The sequence below is a fragment of the Natator depressus genome, chromosome 1 (assembly GCF_965152275.1).
Source record: "Natator depressus isolate rNatDep1 chromosome 1, rNatDep2.hap1, whole genome shotgun sequence".
In the NCBI taxonomy this organism is placed as follows: Eukaryota; Metazoa; Chordata; order Testudines; family Cheloniidae; genus Natator; species Natator depressus.
Window position 1 is genome coordinate 79,939,893 of NC_134234.1, and position 22,810 is coordinate 79,962,702.

The 22,810-nt window shown below is 39.4% G+C and overlaps 1 protein-coding gene across 12 annotated transcripts in view; it reads right to left on the reverse strand.

The window, feature by feature from the left end:
* Positions 1-22,810, reverse strand: part of MYCBP2 (MYC binding protein 2) — a 409,657-nt gene that overhangs the window by 92,976 nt on the left and 293,871 nt on the right. For 6 of the 12 annotated variants that reach the window (XM_074962210.1, XM_074962200.1, XM_074962194.1 and 3 more), the window contains 5 exons: positions 21,680-21,754; positions 19,028-19,252; positions 18,011-18,143; positions 12,860-12,985; positions 1,247-1,402 (listed from right to left, as the gene is read on the reverse strand). In XM_074962210.1, coding sequence (XP_074818311.1) covers positions 1,247-1,402; positions 12,860-12,985; positions 18,011-18,143; positions 19,028-19,252; positions 21,680-21,754 — 715 coding nt within the window. The remainder of the gene's footprint in view (positions 1-1,246; positions 1,403-12,859; positions 12,986-18,010; positions 18,144-19,027; positions 19,253-21,679; positions 21,755-22,810) is intronic. The other 6 variants (XM_074962224.1, XM_074962217.1, XM_074962238.1 and 3 more) reach the window with 4 other exon arrangements.

The window sequence follows — 22,810 nt, forward strand, 5'->3', positions numbered from 1 at the left end:
CAGAGACTCGCAGGATCCAGGCAATAGAAATTACCCTTATTTTAAAATAATGTGATTTAATTTACTATACACAGGGACAGACTAATTAAATAAAGGTATGTATCAGTAAGACAGAAAGGAGGCTCATTTCCATTAAAGAAAAATATTTTCAAAATGATAAAGAAAAGTTTTATTCAATTACAAAATTGCTAATTTTATAGTTGAATTCCTCCCTGATATTGGATGGCTCAGAGGATGTCTAAATGGCTTAGTATTTCACTTCCAGGCCATTCTTTTGACTCTGGTATAATCAAAAAGTTATTGTTCTTGAAGGCTTTTTGGTGAAGGGTTTGTGAAATGAACTGGAGAGCTCAGTCTAGTTCTCACTGTGTAAGTATACATATTACAGACCACTATCACAATTCACATTCTTGATTTATTCTCAGCGAGGACGCCAATGAATGAAGAGGCAGAGACTGAACTGACTGAAATGGTTTCTACAAGAAAATAATAAGGCACCTCTGAAGGACAGTGTGTGTGGGAGGCTTGTATTATTGCTACCTGTACTATACTTGTTCTGTGGATAAAGAGAAATACCTCTCCAGGGTGATCAAATCTGCCATCCTTAATGACCTCTAACTTGAGTAAAAGTTTAACAGTTTCTTCTTCATCCCATCAGCAGTTAATGTTTAACAACTTTTTGGTGCCAATGGTCATGAGCACGCCAGTGGCTACCTATGCTAGATAGAAATGCTTTTCTTATTAATGTTTCTAATTATTGAATTAAGTTGTCCCAATTCCAAGTTTCAAGTGTGTTAACGAAAAATTATGACAAAGTAAGGAATGTTGGAGGCAACAAACATTTTAAAATAGAAAACTGAAATATTTATCTACTGTTTATCTAGCTGTAATCAAAATTTCTTTAAATGTTACAGGAATTACAATATTTTGCATTGTATGCAATATTGACCTTAATTATTATCCTACCGCAATACACTATATTAGAAACACACTTTCGTAAGTACACTACCTACACTGCAGAACATATATACAAATCAATACAGTAATTTTAATACTGAAATAAAAGTAGCACAAGTATGCTTCTCTGGGAGCACTCATGTTTCTGAATAATAAAAAATTAATTCAAAAGAACAAAACTAGACAGATGCACTGATGGATGATTAGTAGCTGGTAAGCAACTAAGACTTATAGCAATGACAAAGCTTCAGAAATGGACTGATGAGGCAGGTAAGGCTGACAGACTTACTCTGAAGCTGAGGCTGCTGGAAGGAAAGGGGCTGTCCGAACACAAATGGACTGTGGACTAGGGAAGAGGGAGGTTTTGCAGCTTGATCAAAGATGGAAGAAGCTGGGAGATTAGGCCGTGACTGAATGGAATTCAGTATGGTACTCAGTTGGTCACCTGTAGTGAGCAAAACAGTCAAAACTACAACCTGTTATTTTTCATCCTCCACAAAGGCAGAGTAAATGGTTCTGAATGAAGTTTAGATGAAGATAATTGATAAAGACCGCACTAATCTCTGACATAGTTCGTTTTGATTCCAGAACTCTAAGATACGGCACAAACTTTTACACAATTGGAGAAAAAATCCCTTAGAACCATAAAACACACATGGCTAAACGTAGAGGCCTCACCCCATGAATGGTGATGCAAATACTGAAAAATATGAACAAGGTTTGTAAGAATCATGACTTCTTTACCCTTGTTATTTAAAACATTCCAAAGTGCATCTCAAATCACCTATATCTTGCTAAAAACAAACAAAAGCAGCCAAACACAAAAAAATCAGCTACCATTCACAGAAATACACACAAGTGCAAACAAAACTCTCAGATCAGTATCGCCAGATGAGAGGGTTAAGATAATAAAAGGGTTAAGATAAAATATAATTAAGCATTGGCAGGCATATTGTGTGTGTGTGTGAGAGACAAGTTTAGGAAAGTACTTGCTTGCTTTTGCACATATCTTAAAAGAACATTGTGAAGGCATTTTTCACAGCTAAAAAAAGCTCCCCACTATTTACAACCATGTTTTGATTTTAAACTGAAATTTGTTTCCTTAAGAAAACTCTGTGTGCACATTGGATTGGCTGTTGGAGGGTATCTGAGGAAAGTTGTGATTTTTTTTTTTTTTTTTTGAAGAAAGCCTTTGTTTGGAAAAAGGAAAAGAAAGAATTAGATATATGTTGCAAACATAAGGTGCATACAATAAAAAAGGTAGGTTAAATCATTTAAGGTCAAATCTTGAGATGTTAGCAGCAATAATTTTGGCCCCTATTATCTACTATACCCTAACAGTGTTCCTTTATTTAAATACAGTTTCTGACATCCCATATCACTTTTGACAGTACTATAGAAGCACTAATGGAAAAATAATTTTAACAAACTGAAAACAGATGAACTCACTTTAAAACTGAAGTTTTTTAGATTTTTAAAATAAATTCTCTAGTTTTTTAAAAGGAGAAAAAGACTAGAGAATCTAATGATTCCTACAAGATCCAACACCACGAAAATTAAATATTTTCCTTATTCTCTCTCTCTTTTTAATACTATATTTTTGTTTTAAAAATGAGAAATCAAAATTACTATGAAAGAAGAGCTGGAACTGAAGCACCTATACGCAAACAATCACCTGTGTAACCATTTTTATTTCAGTGTTACAACAATATGGCACTCAAAAACCTTAAGAATCACTACTTCTGCAACTACTACCCCATCCCACACTACACTAAAGACAACTGACATGTTTAGTGCAGAATTCACAAATTCAAAATGCCCATCTTCAGAACAATGAATTCTAGGTCAAGAGTTGTATTACACTTTTTCTGTATATATAAATATCAACAAAAGAAAGTTAGGTCAACTAGTAATTTTTGTAAAAAATAAAACTACTCCCTCCATGTCTGCTTCGGGGAAAAAAAATACTATTTAAGAATGTGTACATTTTTAGAATTCCAAAGAAACTCTTTAGAGATAAGATCCATTATCTTTGTTTGGCACATATTTTCAATGAATGAGAAGGTTACTCACCTTGTGCAGTAACTGAGGTTCTTCATGAGATGGGTGTCCCTGTGGGTGCTCCACTGTAGGTGCTTTGGCGCCCTGTGTTTGTAATTGGAGATTTGCAGTAGCAGTGCCCAGTTGGTCGGCACACGTGCCATAGCCGTCTTGTGCTGCTCCGAGCAGTTATATAGCTGTGTGCAGCTAACCGTCCCCCAGTTCCTTCTCCACCTCAGAGAATCAGCATGAAACTCCGAAGTAGAGGGGAGGAGGGAAGGTAGTGGAGCACCCACAGGGGACAACCACCTCAAAGAACCTCTGTTACTGTACAAGGTGAGTAACCTTCTCTTCTTCTTCTTCTTCTTCTTCGAGGAGTGTCCCTGTTGGTGCTTCACTTTAGGTGTCTATTGAGCAGGGGCTGTCAGTGGAGAGAAGGGGCTTTGAAGTTGGTCTGTTGATGATGAATAGTCCAAACTGAGCATTTGCTGTTGACTGTTGTTCTAGAGCATAGTGTTTAGCGAAAGTATGGGCTGATGACCAGGCAGCAGCTTTGCAAATGTCAATGATAGGTACTGAGAAAGGCTACAGATGCTGGTAACGATCTGTTGGAATGTATGCGAACTCCTGATGGGGGTTGCAGATAGTTGTTTTCATAGCACAAACGTATACATCCAGATATCCATTTGAATAGCCTCTGTTTTGAGATGATTTGGCTCCTTGAGCGTTCTGTTATGGAAACGAATAATCTAGGTGATTTTCTGAATGCTTTTGTTCTATGTAGAAAGCTAATGCTCTGTGAACATCTAGCGTCTGGAGTGAGGCCTTCCTTCTGTCAGCACGTGGCTTCGGGAAAAATACAGTTACGTAAATAGGCTGATTTAAATGAAAAGGGGAGGCGACCTTGGGTATGAATTTAGGGTGCGGTCGTAGGATTACTTTATCCTTAAAGAATCTTGTATAAAGTGGGTGTGCCATTAGGACACCTAATTCTCCCATTGTCTTGTGGACATGAGGGCAATGAGGAAAGCCACCTTCATTGAGAAGTGCAACAAGGAGTAAGTTGCAAGGGGTTCAAACTGTTTTCCCATGAGACTGCATTAAATAAGGTTGAAGTCCCACATGGGTGTAGGGTTTCTTAGTGTGGTATAAGTTTTCTTTATGCCTTTAAGGAAGCATTTAATCATCAGGTGAGCAAATATGGTGACTGTCCATCTTGTCATGGAATGAGGTGATGGCAGCTGAGTGTACTCTGATGGAGCATGTGGAGAGCCCCAATTTTTTAAGGCCCAGTATGTAGTGAAGGATTCTTGGCAGTAGGGCTGACTGTGGACAGATCTGTTTGTCCTGGCACCAAGTGCAGAATCGTTTCCATTTATGGATATGTCTTTCTAGTACTTAGTCTCTGACTGTTCAGTAGTATATCTTTCACTTCTTCAGAACAGTCCTTCCCAACCTGTCAGCCATGGAGTAACCAGGCCTTGAGATGCAGTACTGCAAGGTTGGGGAGACAGACGTGTCCCGCATCTTGTGATAGGTGAGGTATTAAGGGAAGGTCTCGAGGCAGTTTCACTGTCATCTGATGCAGGTACGGGAACTACGTTTGTCTGGGCCATGTGGGTGCAATGGGAATGATCCTGGATTTGTCCTGCCTGATCTTGTGAAAGACTCGGCTTAAGAATGGAGTTGGGGGAAATGATTCACGAGTGGTGCCTCCCATTTTAGGAGGAGATCATTGCCTAGGGAGTGGTGTCCCAATCCGGTCTGGGAGCAATATTGTGAACACTTGGCATTCTGGTGTTGCAAATAGATCTATGGTGGGGAACCCTCACAGTTTGAATATGGTTTTGAGAATTCTGGGATCCATTTCCCACCTGTGGGTTTGTGAAAAATCCCTGCTTAGTTGATCTGCAGTCGTATTCTGACATCTCGGCAGATACGATGCTGATATCTCTATGTGGTTGGTGATGCACCAATTCCAGAGATGTACTGCCTCTGTACATAGGGGGTATGATCTTGCTCCCCCTTGGCAATTTATATAGAACATGCATGCTATATTGTCCTTAAGGATCTTGATGGCATTGTTCTTGATTAAAGGGAGAAAGTGCTCGCATGCATTTCAGACGGCCCTTAGCTCCAATAAATTTATGTGCAGGTTGGACTCCACTGGGGACCAGCAGCCTTGGATCATATTGTCGTGAAGATGTGCCCCCCAACCAACTAGGGAAGCATCTGCTGTGATTATCATGGTTGGAGCTTTTTACTAGAAAGGGACTCCTGAGCAGACATTGTATAGTTGTGACCACCATGTAAGTGAGTCTTTTACCCTGCATGGCATTTTGAGGCACCTGTCGATAGAGTGTCTATGCGGTATATACACTGCTCGAAGCCAGGCCTGTAAGCATCTCATGTGGAGTCTGGCATATTTTACAACAAATGTTGTTGCCAAAATGTGCCCCAAGAGTTGGAAGCATGTTCTGGCAGATGCCTGTAGGCTGTTCATCACCACTGAAATTGGGTTGACACGAGTGAGGAAGCATTGTTGGGGTAACATTGCTATTGCTGAGAGACAATCAAGGTAGGCCCCTATGAATTCCAACTTTTGGACAGGAACCAGTGTGGATTTTTGAACATTTATTTGCAACCCTAGTCTGTGAACCGGGTTATCAGTCTGCGTGGCGTTTATTGCGCCTTGCTGCGTTGGTGCCCTTATCAGGCTGTCGTCTAAGTATGGAAATATCATCACTCCTTGTCTGCGGAGGTGAGCTGGAATGACAGCAAGAACCTTGGAAAAAAAACCTCTTGGGGCAGTGGACAGGCCGAAGGTTATTACTCTGTATTGGAAATGCTGTTTCACTAGGGTGAACCTCAGGAATCCTCTGTGTCACGGGTGAATGGTAATATGACAATAAATGTCCTGGAGGTTGAGGGCTGACAGTCAATCTCCTTTCTCTAATGCCAGAATTATTGTGGTTAGAGTCACCATTTTGAAATGTTGTGTTCTCACAAATTCATTGAGTTTTTGTAAAATCAGGATGGGTCTCCACCTGCCGTTTTTTTCTGAGTTAGAAAGTAACGGGAATAAAAACCTCTCCGTGTGTGTGGATAGTACGGGTTCCACGGCACCTAATGGTATGAAGTGATTTATTTACTATTCTAACAGGTGCTCATGAGAAGGGTCCCTGAAGAGGGATGGGGAAGGAGGGATGGTTAGGTGGGCTAGAAATAAAGGGGATGGAGTAGCCCTTCTGGATAATCTCTAGAACCCATATGATCTGCTGTGATGGTGTTCCAGACTGGGCAGCATGGTGACAGTTTCCGAATGGGTGGGGGGCCGTATCTCGTTCAGAAATCAGAGTGTGGAGGTCTCGTGCCCTCAACTACACATTCAAAATGATTGTCTGGAGGTGGATGGTTGAGATGTCGAAGATTCATCTTGGTTCTGCCAACTTCTGTTTTGTTTTTGTTTACACTGTTGATTGTACTGTCTTTGTGACTGGGAGTATAGTGTAGACTGGAATCTCTGGTTGTAAAACATGCTCTGTTTCTTTTTATTTGCAGATATTTCTATTTTATATGCCCAAGATATTTAAGGTTGCCCTTGAGTCCTTTAAGGTGTGAGGAAAATCATAGTTTTTTGTCAGCGAATAATTCTTGCCCTTCAAAGGGTAAGTCCTCAACAGTTGCTTGGACCTCCCTTGGGAAACCAGAAAGATGGAGCCAGGATGTACAGCACATGACCACTGAGGTAGTGATAGACCATGGTGCCGTGTCTGCAGAGTCAAGAGGCCTGTAGGGCCATCCTAGCAATGAGAGACCCTTCAGAAATGTTTGCCTTGTATTGCTTTTTCTGTCCTCAGGTAAACATTCAATAAATTCTGACATTTTCACAAACAGATTGTGTGTGTATTTTGCCAGTAGGGCTGCATATTTGGCTATGCGGAACTGGAGTGTGGCGGAGTAGTAGGCTTTCTGTTCGAAGAGGTCTAGCCTTTTCCAGTCCGTATGGACTGGTGTTGTTTTCCCCTTTGGTTGATTGCATCCACCATGAGAGAGTTTGGTGCAGCATGGGTGAATAAAAATTCAGCTCCTTTTGCTGGCATGTAATACTTTTTGTCAGACCTCTTAGATGAGGGAGGGGCTGTAGCAGGTGTCTGCCAGATTATTTTTGCAGGCTCCATGATATCATTAATTGGCAGGGCTCTCTTTTCTACTGGGGATGTCTAGAGTATGTCCGTGAGCTTGTGTTGGGTCTCTGGTAGTTTTGAGAGCAAAATGTCCAGGGATTCAGCTAACCTTTTGAAGAGGTCTTGAAAAGATTTGAAATCATCCCCCATAGTGTGTGTGTGGGGGGGGGGTGGGGGGAAGAGTGGTGGCATCATCATTTCATCCAGTGACGAAGATGAGATGTGAGTGGGCGGCAGAGTGTCACCTTCAGCTGTGTCCCCAGGCTCCTCGGTCTCTTCCTCTTGTGTCTGTGAGGGTGCTGGGACAGTTGGTGAAGGGGCCCATGTTGCTCTGGACCTAGGCGGGTTAGGGGGCCTGAGGTTTGGGGCTCTATTGCCCACGGATCCCAGTATGGCCAGTTGGGTGGGAATGGTATAGGGGACAGTGCCCATGGTTGACCATACCAGCCCCGCATGTCTGTAGATGTTTGTGATAAGGTCCATGTTTAGGTGAGGAGTGGCAAGGAGTGTATATTACTGCTTCATCCTCATCACTGGAGATAGGAGGGGCTGATCCACAGGGAGTGGTTACTAGACTTGGTCCCAGTCTAGATGGGGTACCGTTGGTATCGACTAGAGGAGATTCCCGCTGCGAGGTTTGACTTTGCTGCATGCAACTCCATTAGAGCTTGCCCACATAGGATCTTTAGCTCATAGGGAAGTCTTGGTACTGGGTGTTCCTGGTGTCTTGCGGTCTGACATTCTCGGTGCTGTCAGTTCTGGGGCAGCTTTTTCATTTGTAGATCGCTTTCTTTTAGGCAATTCTCGGAGTGGGGGTAAGCGTGGCTGCTTTTTTGGTAGCCTTTCTAGGAGCAGGCTCCTTAGCAGCTGTTGCTGAAGCAGATGCCGTCAGACGCTGCTGCTGGCAACCGCTGGTCAGGAGCCGTCCTGGATTCGGGGTATAAGGCTGGTCTCCGGGATTTCTCCATCATAAGGATTTTCAATTGGAGATCCCTGGCCTTCTTTGTCCAGGCTGTCAGTTTTCTACAGTGTGGACAGTTTGGGTATTGCATGTCTCGCCAAGGCAACACCGTGCGTAGCTGTCAAAAACTGGTATGGAGAGTTTGCAAGTCAGGCAGCATTTAAAGCCAGGTGAGCTGGGCATTCCTGAAAGAGAAAGTCCTCTAGAGAAAGAACAGGGATAAACTCTGCTTTTATTTCTTTCCTCTTTCTTTTTAAGGGAATAGCTGAGTACCTGCTGAGGACGCAGGAGTAAAAGAAAGAAGGAACATATATATATTTTAGAAGAAAAGATAAAGTAAAATATAAAATATAAAGGGCAAGGGGATAGGGTAGCTAATGACAACTAAGCTAACACTATTGGGAACAACTATGAACTATTAAGCTTATCTGAGGTAAGAGAGGGTACTGCTGTTGCTCTGACTCAAGCCAAAGGTGGTAGAGAAGGAACTGGGGGACGTTGGCAGTGCACCATTATGTAACAGCTCGGAGTGACAAGATGGCTACGGCATGTGCGCAGCCCAACCAGACACTGTTACTAAAAATCTCCGATTACAAGCATAGGCTTCAAGACACCTAAAGTGGAGCACCCACAGGCATACTCCTTGGAGGAGGAGGATTTATTATGTTCTTAGCTGACAGTTGGGGATATTAGACTAGCTATTCTTTCTGGGTCATTATTGTTTTTCTGATAGCTGATATATCAAGTACTTTGCTATAACAAATCATGCTAACAAGCCTCACTCTCTCCTATATGTAAACAACTTTGTGAAAGTCAGTCTTTTTTCTCAGCCCATTTTTATAAGTATGTTTTATCTCTTAAAAACATCAAGAGTAAAACATTTTAGATGTTACATTCAGTATGACATATGAATTGGGTACATTTAAAAAATCCATTAGTGCATTCATCTTTTTGTCCTGGAATATCTAAACTGGCCAGGTCTGTACCATATAGTTTGCTGAAGCGTAAACAAAGCACATGTGTCTCTTTTGACAATCGGTGGATTGGAGGATGCAATGAGATTTATGACATTTTTGTCACCTATAAACTTATTTTTTCGAATTAATATATAACTCTAATCTGTCACTGATTGTTTCTTGTGGTTGAAGAACATACGCTTTTCAAGTGTGTGATACAATGCTTGGGATGTAAGGCTCATCCATTCCATTTATCTTCAGAAGAGTACTTTTAAATTGTAGGAAAGAAAGGTTACTCATCTATAACTGGAGTTTTGAATAGCTTACCAATACAGAACTAAACTCTGGGTATATCTACACACTAACTCTGAAGGCCTCTGGAAAGTGGACGATTGTGGGACCACACAGACTCATCAAGACATGATAGGGTTCAGGTTGAGATTATATAAAAACACATGACACACACACACTTATTTTTTCCATCCCTTTGTAATTCAATACAAACTCTACAGAACTGGGGATCTATGGTAGAACATGTGGTCTGTTCTGACAAGATAATCGAAGAACTCCAGTTAATGGAAGTAACTTTCTGCTCCTTCAAGTATAGTAATTATAGATTCTCCACTCTCGGGAAATGCACAAGCGGTACAAGATAGATAAGGAGGTAAATGAAGATACCTATTTAAACAATAAGAAAAGGAGTACTTGTGGCACCTTAGAGACTAACAAATTTATTGGATCAAATTTATTCGTGAGCTGTAGCTCACTTGAGAGCTTATGCTCAAATAAATTTGTTAGTCTCTAAGGTGCCACAGGTACTCCTTTTCTTTTTGCGAATACAGACTAACACGGCTGCTACTCTGAAACCTATTTAAACAATGATTACAGAACTGCTCACCCAAACTATGCATTAGATTTTGAAGCTAAATAAAAAGACTAATGTGGCATAAAAGGTTTGGGAGCTAGTAACAGAATGAAGATTTAACTTTTCCACAGCTGGAATAATCCAGTGGCATGCCACAGAAACCACTATGGAGCTAGTCAAATGAACCACAACACCTTCACAAATACCCTTGACCTTAGCAAGTTTCTCTTCAGGATTTTATTCATTCTGACAAACCATGAGAGGAAACTTCCTTTCTCTTAATCTTATCACAGAAAATCACTGTTAATGTTTTATTCTTATTACACAATTCCTGTGCTCACTAGTAATCTGTAATACTGCCCCACAAACTGAGTATCTCTTGCATTTGTGTGCTTCTGGTCTGAGTCACCACTTTGAAATGAGGATGGCTAGGCTGGGGAAAAAAAGAGTACTTCACAGGGGAAATTACTACACCATGGGCTAAATAATACAGAAAACCTCAGAAAAAGACTTAGTAGTAAAGGCAAAGAAAATAATTACTTCTTACAATGTAAACTGTAAAAGAAGTAAAAACAAAAAAGGGAAAAAACTATTGCTCCCAGTGAAGGCAGAACTTCTAGTGGGAAGTGGCGTGGGCAAAGCTTAATTTTCTAACTATCAAAATGCATGAATTTTCTCTAATCTTCATCCAGAAAAAGGGATCCCATTAGGGATGGACTGAGTTATGATAAAGAATAGACAAACTTCATTCACATATTAAAATTTCAGTAAAATTATGTAAATCCTGTATTTCAATGTTCCTTAAAATTATATGAACAGTGAAAAATAGTTAATTCAGAAAGTTTAGATAAAGCCCTCTTCTGTCCTCCCTTTTAAAAAAATAAAATATTCTAATTACTAAAAGCCTCTTCAAGACCAAAACCAAGTTACCCTACTCTTGAAGTGTGCCCATGGCTCTAGTTAGTGTTAAATGGAAGTTTCACCCCCCACCCCAAAAGCAAGTGTCACCAAGACCAGTGGTTCTCAACCTTTTGGGGCTCAGGTCTTATTTGTATATATTTATGGCCTGTTGCAATCCAGTAAATAGTCTGGAGGCTTTGGAGCAGAGATGTAACTAGGCATTTTAGTGCCCGGGATGAGCAAGTGTATTTGTGCCCCCTACCAGAGGCGACAAGGGAGGTGAAGGGAGGGGGACTGCGGAGTCACCCCACAATTTTTTGGTTGTGTCTCCCCCAACCAAGACAGATTGGATGACCAGCTGAGGTGAGTCTACAGGTGGAGGTCGCGCTCCCTCCCTGAGCTCCACCCCATGGGGCTGGCCCGAGCCACTCCCCGTTGCCTGGGTCTGGCCTGAGCAATGTGGAATCACCAGCCTGAGCCACCCCTGTGGCTTTGTGTCAAGGGCAGCTTCCCCACTTGCCCCACCCTGGTTATGGCCCTGCCCTGGGGTGGTTTTAGTTGGATCTTGCCCAGTACACTCCCCTCCCCCCGCCCACAGGTGTGGCTCCTGCCACTCCTGTGCTGAGGGGCTAGCTGGGCTTGGCTCTCTGCTCTGTGCATTGCAACCTCTGGAGTTGCAGCACCACTCAGGTTTGGCCCAGCCCCTCTGACTGGACCAAATTTGTGAGAGTGGGGTTGTGACCTGGCTCATGGGAGTGCAGTGCCACTCACTCAAATTTGGCCTCCCTGGATTCCCATCAGGATAGCTGGGCCAAACCTGAGTGGCACTGGGACCCTAGAGGTTGCAATGCCTGGAGCAGAGAGGCGAGCCTAGCCAGCCCTGTGGGACAGGAGCCACAGGAACTGCCATGAGACCCTTTGAAATGTTCTGGTGACCCAATATTAGATTGAGAAACTCACGAATTGAGAAACCCTGACCTAGACCACAGAAATAGAAGATTAGAACAGCAAAGCTCCACGTTTCAGTGATATTCCTCAAGAACACATGACTACGCAAAAGAACTTCCAGTTCACTTAGCCTTCTGCATATAAAAGTAATGAGTGAACAAAAGTTTGCTGAAGATACCAGGTGATTTGCCCTATGTTAATACTGTCCAAACTTGAAACTGCATTTCTTTTTGTTTTATATGTTGCTGTGATTTATTGTACGATATCATCTGGATTAAGCTATTTGGTTCCTATATTTATCAATCTAAACTCTAAACCTACATATACTTTTGCTAACAAAGCAATACTCCAATTTAACTACCACCATCATTATACTCCATATTAATATTCTACTTTAATGTGAGATTTCCAAGCCTATAATCTAGACAGAGCAGTTTCATGCTATTATAAAAATGCTTAGTATTATAACTATAATCAAAACATCAAACCTAATCTTCCACCCAATCATCTAAATGTAAAAGCACTTTTTAAAAATTAAGCTTATTTTAAGCAGATAGCCAGAATCCTCATGGTCTTCTTGAAAATTTTCCAACCTAACGATTTTGAAGCCTAATTTGAACAATACTGGATGTTATCACTCTTTCTGGTTCAATGAGTAAGAAATTGTAATTCTTGTATTACAATTCTGTGGCTAACTTGACAGGAATTTACAGGACATTAACTTACCAATGAAGCTATTCAACAGTGCAATTAAAGGGACCAACATAAAACTCCAGTAAGTCTAAAAGTATTCCCTTTACATCTATGTAAAGCAGAAATTTACACAAGTTACAATATTACTAACTGCATAAAATACAGCAGAAATGCCACTGCAATTCTCAGCAACTCGTTTCACCATAATGATGGATGGTTTTGTGGGGGCACATCTGTTGGTTTTGCAAATGGCACTGATGTCTACTCAAGTCATGGAAAATGAGTAGCAAAAAATGCATAGGCTAAAGTTTGAAAACAATGTTTTACAAAATAGTTGTAGCTATAAACTTACCTTTGTTATTTGCAAGGCCATAATCAAATCCTTGTCCATTGCTACAAGCAGATCCCTTATTGAAAGCTTGTATTGAAAAAGGGCTTGGAGGAGGAGTCTGAGCATTTTGCTCGAGCAGAACTTGCTCTGTAAAACAAGCCATCACTTCAGAGTTAATATTTCTTTTATCACTGATTTGCAGAGGAAAGATGAGTCACAAGACAAAATAGTGAAAGCTTTTAATGTTATTTTTCTGTTAGGCCCCCCAAATATACACCATAAGTGTAAAATCACTCATGTCACAAGCTAGCTTATACACTACTGAAAATGGGCACCAGACTTAAGCTGAATATTCAGGAATGTAATGAAATACAGTTGTTCATTATGCTTTACTTAACATTCTTAACAGACTGATGGAGCTGTGAGGCAATTATTGTAGAGGAGAAAATACTCAGCTGGCTCATCATCATCTCCTTCAATAACCAGTACTCTTACCCCTGTTCTGGAGAGTCAGTAATGACAAACTATTATTTTAGTTAAAACATATTAAATTCAAATTTATTGGTTTGCAAATATGTCTACACTTTTTGGGGCAGAGACTGTCCATGTTCAAACATCTGTAAGCTGATGCACTGTAGGAACTAGCATAAACAAATAACCATTGAAAGTACATGATTATTGTTGATACACTAATATGCATAATGGCATGTATCAGCCACTCTTTTGCACAAGCAGCTAAGACATCTACTGTCTGCAATAGCTGTATTTTGGAAAACCTGACTTATTGAGGAAGGGAGGAGGATCAAATTATTTCCCATTAGCTAGATAAAAAATTCCCCTCATTCATTTGCATGTCTCACCATCATTTAATGCATCTCATTCATTTTAAATTGTAGGTGTCAGGAATTAAAAATATTTTAAATGTTATGTTAATATAGCAGTTTCTGATTACTAAATTATTAAAACAGATGGTAAATGAGTTTCCCGTTGCTTTAATTGGTATCCTCTGGCTGCTAACACATCTAACAGTGCTACATTTTAGTAAGATGTCTCAAAAAGTCAATTTTAATTAAAAATGTTAACTATAATTGGTGCTTGTCATCACGTAAATTTCCAGAATACTGAACTGAGCAAAATGAATATAACAAAAACTAAAAGCTGTGTGGACATGTATGACAACCATACACAAAGCAAGACATAACACTAAATAAAAATGTAGTAGCAAAATCAAAAGCAGCCACATAATTTTAGCTCAGTTAAAAAAGAAGAAAAATATCGGCCAAATGAAAAATATGCAGTTATTAGGAGAAAATGTACTCTCTTTTAAAAACATATAGAGATAAAATGTTAAAACATGAAAAAGTGTCTTTTGAAGACAAAAAGAACCTCAAAAGAAAAACGTTTTTCCTACCTGCCAATTGATCTTCTTTGAATTCTTCTGAATCAGTCTGGTACTGTAGGATTTACCTCCTCCCCTGTCCCTACTCCCCCCAAAACAAACACCAAGAAAACCCAACCCTGACAATTCCCTTGAGCAATTATTTTCAGTCATATTTGGATTAATAGATTTTAAGGTTCCAAGGGACCATGAAGATCATCTAATACAACATCCTGCATATTGCAGGCCACAGAACCTTACCCACCTACTCCTGTAATAGACCCCTTTGTTTGAGTTACTGAAGTCCTCAAATCATGGTTTAAAGACTTCAAGTTACAGAGAATCCACCATTTACACTAATTTAAACCTGCAAGTGACCCATGCCCCATGCTGCAAAGGAAGGGGAAAAACCCCTGCCAATCTGACTCAGAGGAAAAATCCTTCCTGACCCAAAATATAGCAATCAGTTAGACCCTGAGCATATGGGCAAGAAAGCAACAGTCAGTTTCTGGTGGATAACATCTGAACAGGAAGCAAAACATCATCCCACACCCTTAAATTCATGTGTTCTAGACCCAACATCACAGACTATAGGTGAGTATCGGACCGATAGAGAAATAATTAAAGAAACTAAATTTACAGGTAGAAAAGTTTTCCTAAAGGCTTCACTCCTCTGCATAAATTCAGGACTGACAAAGAGCAAAAAAAGTAAACAAGGGAATTATTGTTGATATAATCATTTAGTGCTGAGACTCAAGGAGTTCAATACATTTAGTTTAACAAAGAGAAGATTAAAGTGTGACTTGATCACAGTTTATAAGTACCTACATGGGGAACAAGTATTTGATAATCAGCTCTTCAATCTAACAGACAAAGGTAGAATAAGATCTAGCGGCTGAAAATTGAAGCTAGACAAATTCAGACTGGGGAAAAAATGGTGTATGTTTTTAACAATGAGGGTAATTAACCATAGGAAAAATTTACTTGGGCTGTGGTGGATTCTCCATCATTGGCAATTTTTAAATCAAGATTAGATGTTTTTCTAACAGGTATGCTCAAATTAAAACAAATTATTTTGGGAAGTTCAGTGGTCTGTATTATACAGGAGGCCAGACTAAATCATCACAGCAGTCACTTCTGACGAGAAATGCTATGGAGAACACAAGACACAAATCACCTCTGCCCCCATATCTTTACTCCCAGCATCAACTTTTGAAAGACAAAAGCAGCATCACTGGACTAGAAGAGGGGTCCTGGCTGAGAAATCCAGCCAGACTGCTATAAGCATAAGGTGAGAGAAACCTTTTTGCTTCAAATTCGCTTAGCTTGTTAAGTTAGGTATTAGACCTAAAATAGGCCTGTGAGACTGTTTTGCCTTCAGGATCAGGAAATATCAGCCCCCTCCCACACCCTAAACTCCTCATTTCTGGCCCCAACCCAGAGCCCTCACCCCCTTCTGCACCCCAGGCCCTAATTTTGTGAGCATTCATGGCCCGCCATACAATTTCCATATCCAGATGTGGCTAGCACATCATCTGTGGCTTTCCCGTAGACAATATCACCTTAATTGGTACCCTGATGGCTGAATTTGATGGAATTGCCCAGTATGGAGGTGAAGGTGCTGGGTGCCAGTGCCGGGTGAGTCTCTTGAACCATTGGAGATGGTGGCACTGAGAAGTTTAACAACTCTCTTGCAGCCTCAAACATCTCAGGAGTAGAAATGACCAAGACGACACTCTGGTACCAGGGCATGCGACCAGCAAAGGTGCTTCGGGAACTGGTCACAACAGGCCCATGCCGTGCTCTGAAGCCAACCAACTCCTCTGTTTAGAGGTGTGCTCTGGGGTATGTTTCTTCTTTGAATGTCCTCCCAAGTCAATTTCAGCAGCATGTATTTTAATCGGCCCCCCCCACCCCCCGCTTTTTTTTTGAATGGGGCTTTAAGCCCTTACAAACGCTGCATGTGTCACTCATTTGGACCTCCTTCAAGCACTTAAGACAACAGGGGTGAGGGTAACTATTAGGTGTTGCCTTACCACAAGAATGGCAGGGCTTGAAACCTGGAGTGTGCTGCATATCTGTGGTACTGGGGTGGGTACCCAGCCTAGCTGCCAAAAGCACACAAAAGAACAAACACATTTATTTTAAATTAACCAACCAAACACTAAACTACACATAACCGGCAGTATTTATATATTTTGACTAAAGACTTTCAGAGAGCTAGGACACCTACAACAATCGTCATGGGTGGTAGGAAGGAGCGGGGGTGGAGGAGAGACAGAAGGGTGTCAAGGCAGCTTGATCCTTTATGCCTGCATGTGGTGCACAAGGCAGCAGGGCACTCATGCTGCCCTGACTAGTGCCACTAAGGGAAAAAACTCAATTGTGCAGTGGAGCACACAAACACCTGCAGTGGAATGCACATGTGCAATCAGTCAAAGAACAGTTGTTAAATATTTTCTATCTTTACTGTTCAATGTGTGCCTTTATTTGCTCACTACACGTTACACACCTCCCCACAGAATTAGGCAGTATACCTATACACCTATACCGCAGTATAAGTTTGTTTTCTGCACATCATAATGAAATAAGACAAGGTTACTTCAGAATGTCCACAGATGAGAAAGGACATCATCACAGGATAGCAGAATAAATGGAAAAAGGATTACACAGAAGTTAAAAGACCTATAAGATCAAGGCTACTTTCATGCAAATGTGAGATAAAATTCCCTAAAGGAGCTTGTAGCAGATATTACATTTCTATCACATTTAAATCTAAGTACAACGGTCAAAAGCAGTCCAGTTGACTCCTTAGATCCAAAGAAAGCCCCAGTACTACTACTTTAAGGATAGTGTCCTCGAAACGGAGGGAAAAAACTCTGATTTTAAGCAGATGTTAGCGGTAGTGTGCTTGGATCCTAAATTAGGTTAAATAAATGGCATATTAAAGATCTATTTTGGTTGAGGTACATACAAAAACACATCCTGAGAAAATATCCCACTCTACTCTCTAACTGATCATAGAGGTAATTAAGCTAGTATTTTCACAGGAAGTGACAGGGATAATGAAAAATATTGTTCTAGCCAAGAGGAAAAGCTCAGAGAGCTCTGTCAAAATCCACAGAACTTGCTCAAAATATGCTGGTTGTAATGATCTAAAACGTGATTGTATTTACTGCATTTTCTGGAAATCATTTTGCCATTCCTAATTTAACATTCACCACTCCTTTATTATAATAGGAAAAACAGGAAGCACTGAGCAAAAGAACATTAGGTTACCAACTACAGATTTCTTCTCATTTCATATATGGAGTTCAAAATTTGTTGGCAGTTTTTAGTAGGGTACTTTTGTCGCCCCAATCCAATGGTTGGGATTATATGTTAAACTCAAAATAAAAAAATTTAAGATGCAGTTCAAATTCATTCAGTCCTTTTTTGTTTTCAGGTGGAGACAAAAGTAGACTGTAGAAAGTTGCCTTAGGAAGTACAAGATTAGTTGTCTGAAAACTGAATCCCCATAAACAGAAAAAAGGACAACACTCTACTTCAAAATTTATACAGAAGAATGACTCAAAACACTTACAAAAATGTCATGTTTGCAAAATCTAAATGTTTGATGACTACTGTAAACTTTAATTTTGAAAAAAGTTTGACTTCATATTTTCTCCAATTGGGTTAAGTTATTGTTTTACATCTTTTCAAAAATTCAGTTCTTTCTTAAAACTTCCCCTCCCCCCACTGTATTTTGGCAAACACTTTAAGTAGTTAATTTAAAAAAAAAATAGACAACTTGCCATCTTCGTGCCGCAGATACTGGTTTCCACCTCTGTCTCTAGCTAAGGACCATGCCTCGCCTTCATCACTCTCACAGAACTCTACCATGCTGTTCTTATCCATTTGCACCCATGTACCTTCAGAATTAGTCACCTGGTACACACACATAAAAAAGCAGTTTATTCACTTTTCAAATAATCCAGTGCTCAGATCCAGCAACATGCTTCAGTATTTGAAACAATATGCTCATTTCCATCATGATATTACAAAAAACATTGTTTCTGAAATTAAGGCCACAGCCTGAGGTATAACAAAAACCAATTCCATGTATGGCAAGTTTAAAATTATAAATACTTTCATAATATTAGGCCAGTTTATGTTTAGAAAAAAAAGTTCAATATTTGACCAACCACACAAACCCAAATAAGCTCTTAGAAGGTGTTATCCAACAACCTCCATGCTTTTTTGGCACCTGAAACACCAAAATAAGTTATAATGTCTAGTTATATATGAAATATTTGTAAATTTGCTAATTATGCTCCTGATGTTGTTTGAGAAAAATAGCATGACACACTACATCCTCAAGCCCATCTCAACAGGAAAATACCAAAGCATGATGACAAGTACAATAACAATTGAATAAATACAGTGAAATAGGATAATTTTTGAACTGATCACAGCCCTGGAAATGATTCCTCCAACAAGGTAAATTCACTTTGATACATATGATCAGTAAGTGAAACAGATAATCTTATTTTGCAATGAATCAACCATACTGTAACAAATATATAAATAAGCGTAGGTAATTGTGGTATCAGAAAATTCAAGTTTAATGTAACTCCAATTAATTAACACTTTTCTACAAAGCAAAACACATAACTGAATTAGTATTTATAATAATCAAGTTCAAATGTTAACATTTAATCACCAGGGTTGGAAAAGCAAACCTTGTGTAGGGGAAGATGCTTTTGTTGCGTTTACTACTGATATAAACTGGTATCTATGAAGACATGAACTGAAGCTACAAGGATCCATACCTCGCCTACTGCCTTGACTTTGTTTCCCAGAACTAACATTCCAATTGGGATACCTCTAAGGTTAGGGCAGCTTCTGATGTTGTGACCTGAAGGGCCAGTCTTCACTACCTTGTACACTCCAGGTCCACCTCGAAGGAATGGCATATCTTGCTCTTGCATCACTGCTTCCTGTGTGCAGCGTGAATTTATGTCTTTGAAAAAGTCATCAGTATTAGACCTAGGCTCCTGAAAAATTTAAAGAAGCAAAAGAAAAACAGAATAGAACCTGTTAATAATGCCTTTGCACTTTTTAGATTAGAAACACCTCTTCCCTGAGTCTGGAACAGTTAACTTCTTAACCTAGAAAGAGAAAAAAAACTGGTCATAATGCCAGTTGAATTGTAAGTTTCCTTTCCAGCTGACCGTTTTAGCTTGCAGAGGTACACACAACTCAACTACTGCTGTATTTCAAATGAACAGGCACTTCAGTGGAAAATAAATTGTTTAAATTTGGGCCACTAAATATACAGATATTTTCATATGTGCAGTTTGACATAAAATTATTTTCACCATCATTTTCATGAAGTACTTTGTGTTTAGTACTGTCATTTATCAGCACAGAGAATCCAAACATGCGATTGAATATCTTGCAAATATAACAGGTAAAAGTAACCAGTGATTGATCTAGGCATGCGTAAAGGAGACGTATATGCTAGCTGGTTTCCAATTTAAACGTGCTCCTTTCTCTGAACTCAATTTCAGGAATATATTGTAAACACTGAATAAAGGTAAAATTATTATTACTAAGGCCAAGTGGAGCAGCAACCCCATGTTTCTTGTATGCACATAATAAAATACTAGTGTGTATTTATTATTATATTTTAATTGTGACAATTGGAGTAGCATAGCAGACTTATTTTGCTTAGAACTAAGCAAGGATGAAGGACAAACCCAGGCCTGATCTGATGTTATACTTCTAAGGTATGACGACTCCATATGTTTAGAGTTCTTAGGCAACTCTCCAACCTGCACTGTAAATGAGGAATACTGGCATGGCTCTTCCACTGGCTGTAATTTAATAAAATTTCCAGTATACATGAAGATAATGGGGAGGAACACTCATACACACTTTATATCACAAAGAAACAAATATGTAGCAGTAGCAATGACTGATGTACCTTAAAAACAAGATGTGTGACCTGCATACAAAGTCCATTTGCAAGTGTGGTTAATTTCTTTATTAAAATCAAAATTTTTGCACTGTTCCGTTTTCAGCTCTATTTGGTGTTGATTCCTGTGTATTGTGCCCAGAATGTTATAACACCCCTCCCAAATGTTATAATAGCTTTCCCAAGAAAAATACTGCAACTGAGCCATTATACAGTATAAAGTTGTTCTGCAAAGAAGGGAATTTTCACTTCTAGTTGTGGGATTTTCTAAAGTAAATTGTTTCAAGGGGAAAAAAGTATAATGTTCTACAGCAACTAGAAGCTAAGCATTTTTGTCAATTAAAGTTTCTATATATCTACAGAGCAGCAAAGCAGTTCAGTGTTGTTGTGGGGGAAAAAAACAGTGAAAAAGTATATTTTTAAGTCGCTGAACAAATATGCGTAACTATTGAGAATAGTTTCCATTAAAAAATTTCTATGGAAACTACTGCCTAAAAAGCAGCAATAGCCTTCTTAATCATTTACAAAAGCATCTGAGAGATATTTAAAACACTTAGTCATATATAATACAACTGGATATTTTTCTAGGAATTATGGAAATTTTGAAATAGATTAGTAAAGAAGTTAGTGTAGTGTTCATCAGCACAGGTATTTTTAGTAAAAGTCATGGACAGGTCGTGGGCAGAAAACAAAAATTCATGACCCATGATCTGTCCATGAATTTTACTATATACCCTTAACTAAAACTTGGGCCAGAGGTGCTCTGCGGGGGGTGGCCTGGTGCACCAGGGGTGCTGGGCGGGGTGGCCCGGGACCTCCTCTGGTGCTGTGTGTGTGTGGGGTGCTAGGCGGTGGTGCACAGCCCAGGACCCCACTGATACGGAGTGGGAGGGGGATGTTGGGGTTGGCGGAGCAGACTCTGGGCAGCCCCTGAGCCAGCCACACTGACCGCTGCAGAAGTCACAGAGGTCACAAAATCTGTGTCTTCCGTGACCTCCGTGACAGACACAAAGCCTTATTCATCAGCTGTGTTTATTAATATTTTTGAACTGACCCAGTTCATAAGGAGCCTATTATGTTCAATTTACTGATTTTTGCAATGGACTAGGGTGTACAGCACTGAAAACAGGGAAAGAAAAGTTTAGCAGTATACCTTGTCTATAAACATAAGCGATTGGAAGGTTCTCTTTTTAATGTTAAACGGCCAACAATTCTCGTGAATATTGTAATTAGGATGTAATATATTTAAAAGAAAATTGTTATTTTTGTGTTGCTGGAGGTTCAGTAACCATCATTAGCATTTTGAACTAATAATTTTTCAATCTAGAGTACAGTGAGATTAAAGGAGTAGATACACAATTCTACAGTATGGTATTTACATATCTAGCATTTCCTGCAAAAATACATCAGAATACAGCAGACTTCAAAAGGTTATCTAATATAAATGTATTTATTAATGTAAAACATCAGGCTATAATGTTACTGTTCTTTACAGTTAACTCACCTGGGGGGGGAAAGCTTTAGAAGTCCATGAAAAAAAGTCCAAATCCCTGACTCCTTGGCTAGCATTAAAGACATTCTGAGCAACAAAGTTTAAAAAAAGACAAATATCAACAAGGAAATGGGAACAAGAGAACATTGGAAGAAGATGCTAGAGACATTGTAATTCAAATTGTCTGCATTCTAACATCAATATTAAAATAAATTGACTTTTAAAAATGAAGTCACTTGAGTCCATTGCTCACCATTGCAAATCATCTGTTAAACAAAAACAGATTCATATGTCAAAAGCTCTAAACGGATGTAGTGTGTCATGCCATTTACTGAAATAAGAGCCAGACATCTGTTAAAGCTTGAGACTTGTGCAAGACAAACCCCACACTCCTGTCACAGTGAAACAATATATGTTCCACTGCAAGCCAGATTTGTTTTATGACAAGAGAGTCTGCTGCTTTCTAAAGATTATTTACGCAAATTAATGTGGCATGGTTGAATGTGGACTTTCAGTCACTCAATTCATAACAGGAAAGATATATAAAGTATTAAGCTGTCTTCAAAAAAGTTGGAAAACAAATTATTGCCATGCAGTACAACCTCACTAGTATGCACACCTAAAATTTGCATACAAAAATAGCACCCTCTCCCCACTATACCAGAAGAAAAACTAAAATAGAGTGCGATAGGAGGGATCATCATTAAGGATTGGGTATATACAAGATATATATAAGAATTTGTACAAAATATACATTTACTAGTACATTATAAAATAAAAGAAATGCATTGTAAAATAAATGAATGAGTTTTAGCAAGCTGCAATTGCTGTCCATTCAGTGGGAATTAGTGAGGTTCTACTGTACACTTTAAATAAAACTTTCACAATGCAGCTAGGAAAATATTCATAAAACAACCTGTTCTCACACTAAAATACAAACTTTATTTCTTTCCACTTCAAAGAAACTCTCCCTGCTCCTGTCATACACAAGCAAAATTTCATCTCTATTTAACGCAGCGTGTTAATTAATCATCATCAAAATGAATCTATTCTGCAGCATCTCTTTGGAACAGCAACACTTATCTAGACTAACAAAACATGCTTATTATTAAAATCATGTTTCCTAGGCCTATTTTGACAAGG